This window comes from Trichosurus vulpecula, chromosome 3 (assembly GCF_011100635.1).
Source record: "Trichosurus vulpecula isolate mTriVul1 chromosome 3, mTriVul1.pri, whole genome shotgun sequence".
NCBI lineage: Eukaryota > Metazoa > Chordata > Mammalia > Diprotodontia > Phalangeridae > Trichosurus > Trichosurus vulpecula.
Genome location: NC_050575.1, coordinates 46,743,508 through 46,755,044, shown reverse-complemented (window position 1 = coordinate 46,755,044; position 11,537 = coordinate 46,743,508). Strand labels below are relative to the sequence as shown.

The window sequence follows — 11,537 nt, the reverse complement described above, 5'->3', positions numbered from 1 at the left end:
GCCTTACTGATTCGGTATATGAGATTACAGTGCCATTATAGGTATTATCCTGTTTGTGTAACCCCTATTCCCTACAATGCCTCCCAGTATGCACAATTAGAGAAACTTCTTAAAGACGCCAACACTGCCACTAATTTCACCACTGAACTGCATATGCTAGATGAGGTCATTGCGGCCATACAGAATGCCACTATACAATTCAATAACGACTGGGAAAAGAACTATAACAACGCCAAAGACTGGTGGGACACTCTCAGTATCCACCAATTACTCCAATGGGCCTCCATTGGGGGGATTTTCCTCATACTTGCCTTTCTCATCTGTTTGTGCCTGCCCTGCTTGACTTCCTGTATCTTTGGGGTTTTGCGCCGCTCCTTAGAGGCTGTAAAAGCCGATATCATAAAACAAAAAGGGGGAGTTGTTAGGGGCGCTCTGGACCTAGGCCCCCCAAGAGGGTAGTGAGACGTCAGGGGGTCTGGACCTGCTGACGTGGCAATGCCTGTATGGCTTCCGCCACCTCAGTACCGGGGCGGCTCTTACTGGAGGAGCTCCACCCTTGGGGAGGAACTGGGGAGGAGCCAACCCAGAACACCCCGATAGGTTATATAAGGAGCGCCCCAGAAAGGGTCAGTGGGACTTCTATTACGCCATGCAACAAAGCTGCTTGTCTACTCCGGTGTTCTGCCTGGTGATTCTCCTCTCGCTTCCCCCGAGAGGAGCCGAAGAAGTCCGAAGACCCGAGGGCAGGGTAAGTGGAGGCGGTGGTCGGGGTTGCCCCCGACATTCATCTTAACATTTTCACTATTTTTTTCCTTTCTCCTGGTTTTCCCCTTTTGTTCTGATTCTTCTTTAACACCATGACAAATGCAGAAATATGTTTAACATGATTTTGCACATGTAACCTATATCAGATTTGTTGCTGTCTTTGGGAGGTAGAAAAGAAGAAAAGAAAGGAGAAAATTTTGGAACTCAAAATCTTGTAAAAATGAACATAGAAATCTATCTTTACATGTAATTTGAAAAAAACAAAGTACTACTAAGTACTTAATAATTGTTTTTAAAGATCGTCAATGTATATCAGTAACAGAATATCTACATCCATGAACATGCATTTTGAATACTGAATTGATTACTAGAAGCGGAGTTTGGTAAACATGACACCCAGCACAGCACAGTTCTTTTCATTAAGGTTAGATAAGCTGAATCCTCACTTTCCAAGATGTCAATCACAATGACTGCATCAAGAATCTTTTCTAAACATTTCTGTTATGGTGTTATTGGAGTCAACATTACTGGGCAGGAAGTGCTAGATTGTTGTTAAGTGCAGGAAGGTACAGCCCCAGGATGAAAGAGCACCTGAGAGGAGCAATTACTTTTAAAAAGGAATTTATATCCTTTTAAATAAGTCATTGGAGCAATGTTTACCCATTTGCTTTAATAGTTTTGGGATTGTATTGGCCAGTCAGTCACTAGAAGTTCCTCATGTAGTGTCAATTCCCTTCATACTTCATACTTCAAGGCCCCCAAATCCTCTCAAGGTTGATGTATGAAATTCTTTACATCAGCTAAAGCTGTAAACATTTCTGTACACTTGCTTACTAGTTGTGAATGGGACACTATAGTTCATATGTAAAGGCGTGTTTGCTGTATGCATGTAATACTGAGAAAATTAAAATGCCTCCTGCATTACTTTCTTTTTTCCATTTTTAAACTTTATTTTAGTTTTCAACATTCCTTTCCACAAGATTTTGAGTTATAAATTTTCTCCCTATCTCTACCCTCCTCCCCGACCCCAAGATTGCTCCTTTCCCCTGTCTGCCCTCCCTTCTATCACCCCACTCCTCCCCCCTTATCCTGTTCCCCCTTACTTTCTTGTAGGGCCAGATAGATGTCTATACCCCATGGCCTGTGTATCTTAAGTTCTAAATTCTCTCTCTTCTTCCCTCCCCACCCACCCTCCTTGAGAAGGCAAGCAATTCAATATAGGTTATGTGTGTATCACTATGCAAAACACTTCCATAATAGTCATGTTGTGAAAGACTAACTGTATTTCCATCCATCCTATCCTGTCCCCCTTTATTCAGTGTTCTCCTTTGACCCTGTCCTTTTTCAAAACTGTTTGCTTTTGACTACCCCCTCCCCCAGTATGCCCTCTCTATCATCTCCACCCTCTTCCTTCCTTCCTATCCCCCTCCCCGCTACTTTCCTGTAGGGTAAGAAACCCAATTGAAAGTGTATGTCATTCCCTCCTTAGGCCACATCTGATGAGACTAATGTTCGCTCATTCCGTTTCACCTACCCCCTCTTCCCTTCCATTATAACAACTTTTTCTTGCCACTTTCATGTGAGATAATTTACTCCATTCTATCTCTCCCTTTCATCTTCTCCCAATATATTCCTCTATTACCTCTTAATTTTAGTTTTTTTAGATATCATTCCTTCATATTCAACTCACCCCATACACACACACACACACACACACACACACACACACACACACACATATATGTATGTATGTATGTATGTATGTATGTATGAATATTTCTTTCAACTATTCTAATACTGAGAAAGGTCCCATGAGTTACAAATATCATCTTTCCATGTAGGAATGTAAACAGTTCAACTTTAGTAAGTCACTTATGATTTCTCTTTCCTGTTTACCTTTTCATCCTTCTCTTGATTCCTGTATTTGAAAATCAATTGTTCAATTCAGCTCTGGTCTTTTCATCAAGAATGTTTGAAAGTCCTCTGTTTCATTGAATGTCCATTTTGCCCTGTAGTATCATACTCAGTTTTGCTGGGTAGGTGATTCTTGGTCCTGTATAATTTTCTTATTGATCCTATTTAGAATTAATTGATTATGTCCTTTAACTGACTGCTTAGATATGGTTCTATGTCTCTGAACTTAGGAATTCAGCTGACCTTAAATAAGTCCAGTTTTGAAATCCAGTTCTCTTGCTAACCACTGCTCTAGTCTTGTCTCAAGGAATTCTGCTAACCTTGAGGGAATATGGCTTGCTGAAAGGGAATTGGGCAGAACATCTTTACATCACCAAACTGTCCTTCAAGAGCATCTGGTTGGCTGTCCAAAGAAGTCTAGTCCATTATCTTGGAACTTGCAAGTAGACTCAATTAATAACTACTTCTTAACCACAGACAAGACTGTTCTTAGGCCCCCCTTCTCAACTTGCAAATGATCATGTTGTTCCCTGCACCTCAGCTGTGGAATCAATCCTGTTGACCTCAAGCAATTAATATGACCTATGAAGTTCCATCCTTTGTTCTGTACACACCAAAATCTATAAAAGGGGAGTTGTCTTTTGCATGGGGGCTTTGGTTGGAGAATGACACAGTTATTGACCCATCTTATTCTCAAGTTACTGGCCCTAATAACAGAGGATTATCTTGTTTAGAGAAATGTGACTTAATTAATATTCTGTTAAATTTAATGTACAACAATAGTCAATAATTTGTTATAGTTCATATGGATATTTTTGTGCTAAATTTGTTAAAATGTCTGAGAACTTACCCATTACATATATAACATGTAAATCATGAATAGAGCAGATCTCAGCAATATGGGAGCGTCTCATTCACAAAGGAACCACCAGTCAACCCAGCAATAAGTACTTATTTATTAAGCGCTTAGTTTGTGCTCAGCACAGTGTTATTCTAAGAACTGGGAATATAAAGAAAGACTAAAAATAGTATCTGTTTTTAAGGAGGTCAATTTCTTTCAGAAAGGCAACATGAAAATAATAATTGTATATGTATATGTTTATATATTTACATATACAAATATACATATATGCACACACATATATATGTATATGTGTGTATATATGTGTGTATGTATATATATACATATATGTGTGTGTATATGTGTGTGTGTGTGTGTGTGTGTGTGTATATATATATATACACACATATATGCAGTGTAATGGTGCTAGAATTGCAGAAAGGGAAAGTAGAAGGAGTGGGACATTTTAGGTGAGATTTGAAGGAAGTAAAGGAGGCCAAGAGGCAGGGATGAAGAGGAGAAGAATTCCATCCAGAGAAAACACATATAGTAGAGAGATGGAATCTCTTGTGAAAGGAACAGCAAGGAGGTCAGTGCCACTGGATGTCTGAGTATGTGAAAAGGGAGTAAGGTAGAATAAGACAGGAAGGAACCATGCTATGCAAGGATTTAAAAGCCAAATAGGATTGAATATTTTATCCCTGAGATAATCAATAGTCTTTGCAATTTGGGGGAAATGGTCAGACCTGTGCTTTCGGAAGATAATTTTGATAGCTGAGTTTAGTATGCACTGGGGAGAAGAGAGTACTGACACTGGGAGAACAACCAGCAGGCTAGTGTAATACTTTAGGTTGAACTGGTAAGAGCCTACCTCAGGGTAACTGCAATACCTGAGAAGAGAAGGAAGAGTACACTAGGTGTGTGATGAAAGTAGAAATGACAGGACATAACTATTGTTCAAATGGGGTATAGGGGTGGGGATGATAGTAAGCCATTGAAAATGAAAGCGAGATACTGGAAAAGTTGCTTCTCTTGGGACAGAAGAAAAAACAATGCAAGCCATAAATAGAAATGATTCAGATTCACTCTACACCTGTTACTGGATCTAGGCATCTTGTACTCCATACATAATGAGCTCAGCCCCCTTCTGGACTCCTGGCACCTCACCTCTTGCCAGGGGAATTTTCTATCTGGTCTTACATTCCTTTTCCTCATTGTGTCTCTTGCACAGTAATACAAAGCTGTATCCCCAGTAGTAAGGGAATTCATCTGTAAATGTAACATGCTGTTGCCATCATCTCTGGAGATGGTGAATCGACCTTTCACAGAGTCTGCATAGTATGTACTACTACCACCATTGGTAATTGTTGCAACCCATTCCAGTCCCTTCCTTGGAGCTTGACGGACCCAGTTCATCCAGTAGCTACTGAAGATAAATCCAGAAGCTTTGCAGGAGAGATGCAGAGATCCTCCAGGCTGTCTCACATCTCCTCCAGACTCCACCAGCTGCACATCACATTGGACACCTGCAACACAGAGACATTGCATTAAAATCAATAGTCACATTAAGTCACCATTTCATATTGTCCCCTCTTCTCCAAAAAATTACCTTGGAAAATATTCAGAAGGAAAATCCAATTCAGTCTAAATTTCATGATGAGTTCTTAGGTTAGTCCTCTAGGGCACAAAGAGCTTGAACTTGTCTCACAGAGATATAGGTACAGGTTTGGAGCTGCTTTTCATCCCAGTAGGGAGGGACCCAATTTGCATATCTTGCTCTATTCAAAAAGAGGAAGAAAACCTTCTGCCTCCCAGTCAGAAGTCTCTTTCCTGACCTTCAGGGAGAAAGCTCTCCAAGAGCTGGTTCCAAAGCACTGGAAAATGCTGGTGACTCTGAGATTTCCAGAACTGATGGTTTTTACTCAGTGTCAATGACCACACAGCACTTCAACAAGTGGACCACATGTAGTTGGCCTTTCTCCATTCCTAATACACTTCTAATCAATCTTAATGCAATTTCTGATTGTCAAAGCTCCTTAATCATGTTCCATTTCTAATAACCAGCAGATTGATCTGTTTTATGAAACACTTTCTTATTAGTGTCTCTTGTCCTTATCCTTGGCACTCTACTGTGTCCTGAGTCAACTTTTTGTCTCCTTTACCTTTTTTTTTTTTTTTGCTTTTTGGCAGGGCAATTGGGGTTAAGTGACTTGCCCAAGGTCACACAGCTAGTACAAGTGTCAAGTGTCTGAGGCCGGATTTGAACTCAGGTCCTCCTGACTCCAGGGCTGGTGCTCTACTCACTGCACCACCTAGCTGCCCCCTCCTTTACCTTTTACATTTCACCTAAATAACTTACCCATAGTACCAGTTATAGTCATGCATTGCATTTCTAAGAACAGCTCATATTCCTTGTTTCACTCTTCTAGGTGGAGAAATTGAGTTATGAAAGTCACAGTTCACAATAAGAAAATTACAAGTGTCCTGCAAGAAATACCTTGCCTCTCAGAAAGACATATCCTATTTGACAGGACAGAAAAAAAAACTGTTCTCTTTGACACTGACCTATTAATCTGATTTATGGAGCATGTATGGTACAGATTTCTGAGATGATCCACATATTTGAAGAACCATTCGCATTACCCAGAATATCTAGCTCTGCTGCCATTTTCTGAACATTTAATTGTATGTTTAGGAACATGTTTCCATTCTCACTTCAACATTCTTTTTTTTAAGAAGAGAGATTTATAATTTGTGGGTCCTTACCCTTTTAGAGATCTACATCTAGAGTTTCTTCCGAGATCATAATTTTTTTTTTCACGGACTCAACTCAGTGGGGAAAAAGGAATAAAAAGTCACCAATCCCTGTCTTTACCACCATTATAGCTATGAAGGCTTCATCATAAAGCACAGAGCTTGAGCAATATCTATTTGTTTTCTCTCCCCTGTCAGTGTTATTTCGTTTTAGATGGTTCCTTCTTACTCTCTTATTTACCAAATTAAGCATAACATAATGCAACAGAGTTGCGAACAGAATACAATGACTATAGAAGAGAAAAGCTTAGATTGGTACTCTTTAAGAACTGATTCCAAAAATCATTGTTTCAGATATGCTAGTAAAAGGGTCTTAGGCTTCTAGACTTGTCTCATTTCAGACATAAAGTCCCTATGTGTCCTATTCATACATAGCAAAGGTTGCAAAATGTGGGAGTGTCCCAATCACTGTTTATAAAGCAAGTTTCTTCCTTCAACTGTTTTTCTTCTGTTATTGCTAAAGCTAAGGCTTTCAGTACCCTACAGATATCCTTCTTTCACCCCTGACATTACTGAAAATGTTTCTAGCTTATCCCCATTACACATAATGCTTGCTGATGGTTTCAGGTGGATGCTGCTTATCATTTCATTCCTACGCTCTCTAGTGTTTTTAATAGGAATGGCTGTAGTATTTTGTCAAAAGCATTGTGTACATGTATTGAGGTAATCATATGACTTCCATTAATTTTGTTATTAATATGATCAATTATGCTGTTAGATTTCTTAATATTAAACCCCTGCAACCCTGGTACCAATCCTACCCAATCAAAGTGTATTATTCATGTGATAAGTTGCTGTAGTCTTTATGCTAACGTTTTGGTTAAACTTTTTGCATCTCTATTCATTAGGGAAAATAATCTGCTATTTTCTTTCTCTCTTTTGACTCTTCCCGGGTTAGGTATCACTACTACACACACACACACACACACACACACACACACACACACTCATAATATACATATATACATATACATACATATATATATGTACTGTATACATATACATACATGAATATATATATATATATATCACAATAAGAATTTGGTAGGATCCCTTCTTCACCTATTTTCCCAAATAGTCTATATAGTATGGGAATTAATTGTTCTTTAAATGTTTGATAGAATTCACTTGTAAATCGATCTAGCACTGGAGAATTTTTCCTAAGGAGTTCATTGAAGGCTTGCTCAATTTCTTTTCCTGAGATGGGCTTAAGTGTTTTATTCCTCTTCTCTTAATCTGGGTAATTTATATTTTGTTAAATATTCATACATTTCACTAAGATTGTAAAATTTATTGGCATATAGTCTGGCAAAATAGTTTCTAATTATTGTTTTAATTTCCTCTTCCTTGGAGGTGAATTAACTCGTTTCATTTTTGATACTGGTAATTTTGTTTTCTTCTTTTTTTCATTTAAATCAAATTAATGAAAGGTTCATCTATTTTATTGTTTTTTTTATTTTTTAAAATTTATTTATTTAACATATTTAGTTTTCAGCATTGATTTTCACAAGGGTTTGAATTACAAACTTTCTCCCAATTTCTACCCTCCCCCCACTCCAAGATGACATATATTCTGCTTGCCTTGTTCCCCATTCAGTCCTCCCTTAGGTCACCCCCCTCCCCTCCCATCCCCTTCTCCCTTACTTTCTTGTAAGGCAAGATAAATTTCTACACCCCATTGACTGTGTATCTTATTTTCTAGTTGCATGCAAAAACTTATTTTTTGGTTTTTGAACATCTGTTTTTAAAACTTTGAGTTCCAAATTCTCTCCCCTCTTCCCTTCCCACCCACCCTCCCTAAGAAGTCAAGCAATTCAACATAGGCCACATGTGTATCATTATGTATAACCCTTCCACAATACTCATGTTGTGAAAGACTAACTATATTTTGCTCCTTCCCAACCCATCCCACTTTATTGAATTTTCTCCCTTGACCCTGTCCCCTTTCCAAAGTGTTTGCTTTTGATTACCTCCACCCCCATCTTCCCTCCCCTCCAACATCCCCCCCTTTTATTTTTATCTTCTTCCCTCTTCTTTCCTGTGGGGTAAGATACCCAATTGGGTATGTATGGTATTCCCTCCTCAGGCCAAATTTGATGAGAGCAAGATTCACTCATTCCTCCCTTACCTGCCCTCTCCCCTCCTCCCACAGAACTGCTTCCTCTTGCCACCTTTATGTGAGATAATCCACCCCATTCTATCTCTCCCTATCTCCCTCTCTCAATATATTCCTCTCTCATCCCTTAATTTGATTTAATTTCTTTTAGATATCTTCCCTTCATCTTCAACTCACCATGTGTTTGCTCTCTCTCTCTCTCTTTATATATATATACATATATATATATATATATATGCACATACATACATATGTACATACATGCACATTCACACACACACACACACACACACACACACACACACACACATATATATATATATATATATATAAACATATATATATGCATATTCCTTTCAGCTACTATGATACTGGGGTCTCATGAATCTTACACATCATGTATGTAGGAACGTAAACAAAACAGTTCAACTTTAGTAAGTCCCTTATTATTTCTCTTTCTTGTTTACCTGTTCATGGTTCTCTTGATTCTTGTGTTCAAAAGTTAAATTTTCTATTCAGCTCTGGTCTTTTCACTGAGAAAGCTTGAAAGTCTTCTATTTTATTGAAAATCCATATTTTGCTTTGGAGCATGATACTCAGTTTTGCTGGGTAGGTGATTGTAGGTTTTAATCCTAGCTCCATTGACCTCCGGAATATCATAGTCCAAGCCCTTCGATCTCTTAATGCAGAAGCTGCTAGATCTTGGGGTATTCTGATTATGTTTTCACAATACTCAAATTGTTTCTTTCTGGCTGCTTGCAGTATTTTCTCCTTGATCTGGGAGCTCTGGAATTTGGCAACAATAATCCTAGGAGATTTCTTTTTGGGATCTATTTGAGGAGGCGATCGGTGGATTCTTTCAATTTCTATTTTGCCCTGTGGCTCTAGAAAATCAGGGCAGTTCTCCTTGATAATTTCGTGAAAGATGATATCTAGGCACTTTTTTTGATCATGGCTTTCAGGCAATCCAATAATTTTTAAATTCTCTGTCCTGGATCTATTTTCCTGGTCAGTGGTTTTTCCAATGAGATATTTGACATTGTCTTCCATTTTTTCATTCCTTTGGTTCATTTTTATAATATCTTGATTTCTCATAAAGTCACTAGCTTCCACTTGCTACAATCTCATTTTTAAGGTAGTATTTTCTTCAGTGGTCCATTGGACCTCCTCTTCCCTTTGGCTAATTCTGCCTTTCAAGGCATTCTTCTCCTCATTGGCTTTTTGGAGCTCTTTTGCCATTTGAGTTAGTCTGTTTTTTAAGGTGTTGTTTTCTTCAGTGTATTTTTCAGTATTTTTTTGGGTGTCCTTTAGCAAGTCATTGACTTGTTTTTCATGGTTTTCTCTCATCCTTCTCATTTCTCTTCCCAATTTTTCCTCTGCTTCTCTAACTTGCTTTTCCAAATCCTTTTTGAGCTCTTCCATGGCCTGGGACCAGTTCATGTTTTTCTTGGAGGCTTTTGGTGTGGGCTCTTGCACTTTGTTGACTTCTTCCGGCTGTATGTTTTGGTCTTCTTTGTCACCAAAGAAAGAATCCAAAGTCTGAGACTGAATCTGGGTGTGTTTTCACTGCCTGTCCATATTCCCAACCAGCTAACTTGACCCTTGAGTTTTTCAGTGGGGTATGACTGCTTGTAGACTAACGAGTTCTATGTTCCACGTTTGTGGGGGAGGTGCCAGCTCTGTCACACTAGCACTACTACTTCCCCAAGAACTCCCAGCCAGGGCTGGGCTTAGATCTTCAACAGGCTGTGCACTCCTGCTCTGATCTGCCACTTAATTCCTCCCACCAAGTGGGCCTGGGGCCAGAAGCAGCAGCAACTGTAGCTGCCCCACCTCCACTGCCCCCGGGGCTGGAAGCTGAACCGCGAACTCCTTCCACTCCTGCAGCTTTTCCCACTAACCTTCTCCACGGTCTTTGGTGTTTGTGGGTTAAGGGGGTCTTGTAATTGCCGCAGCTCACATATTCAAGGTGCTAGAGGCCCCATCCACCCGACTCCAAGTTTGGTTGTTCCACGCCACTCAGGCTGGGCTCTGCTCCACTCCATTCCCAGCTCCCAGCTCCCAGCTCCGTGTGGAATAGACCTCACCCAGAGACCATCCAGGCTGTCCTGGGCTGGAGCCCTGCTTCCCTCTGCTGTTCTGTGGGTTCTGCCATTCTAGAATTGGTTCAGAGCCATTTTTGATAGGTTTTTGGAGGGACTCGGTACGGAGCTCACTCTAGTCCCTGCTTACCAGCTGCCATCTTGGCTCTGCCCCCCCTGAAGCTCTGAATATTTAACCAGAAAAAGGATTTACATAATAATATAATGATTTTTTTATTATTTATATATAGTATATAATGCATGTAAGTACATATTGCATTATTTGTTTGTTTTTATGTATGCACATTGGGTAGGTAGCACAGTTGATAGAACATTAGCTTGGAAACAGAATGATTCACCTTCATGAGTCCAAATGCAGCCTCAGAGGCTTACTAGCTGTGTAAAGTTGGGCAGGTTGCTTAGCTCTATTTGTCACAATTCGTCATTTGTACAAAGAGCTCAGAAAGAAAAGGAAAACTATAACTCTGCCAAGAAAACCCTATATAAAGCCCCAGAGAGTCAGATATAACTGAAAAATGACTTAACAAAATATAAAAAGAGATTCTTCTATTAGGTTTTATCTCAAGAACATTATTGATAAAAAGAAAATTCCGTAAATGCCAAAATATTTACAGAAGCATGATACAAAGGAATTGGAAAGATAATACATACCTTTCAAATGGGGAAGAAGAAGTAAGGCTAAAGAAATTGTGGTACATAAATGTTAGGGAACAATGTAAGAAACAGTACATGTGATGATCTAGAGTTATATAGAAACATTTACATGATAAAATGTAGAATGAAAGAAACAGAATCAAGAAAACAATACACAAATATCTATAACAATGTAAATGAAAGAATTAACATAAAACCATCAAAATGAATGTTAGAAAAGTACAAAAGATAAGCATGGTCCCAAGGAATACTTCCCCACACAAAACCTTTAAAAATGTTCAAGATTTATGAGTGTGGTACGTAAAAATTTTCAGACTTGTTCCCTAAAATG

At 39.0% G+C, this 11,537-nt stretch overlaps 1 gene segment (V, D, J or C); it reads right to left on the bottom strand.

Moving 5' to 3' along the window:
• Positions 1-1,317: 1,317 nt before the first annotated feature.
• LOC118842022 lies at positions 1,318-5,222 on the bottom strand. The segment is given in 3 exon segments: positions 1,318-1,356; positions 4,721-5,046; positions 5,130-5,222. Coding segments are annotated over 3 exon segments (411 nt in total).
• Between the last annotated feature and the right edge of the window lie 6,315 nt (positions 5,223-11,537).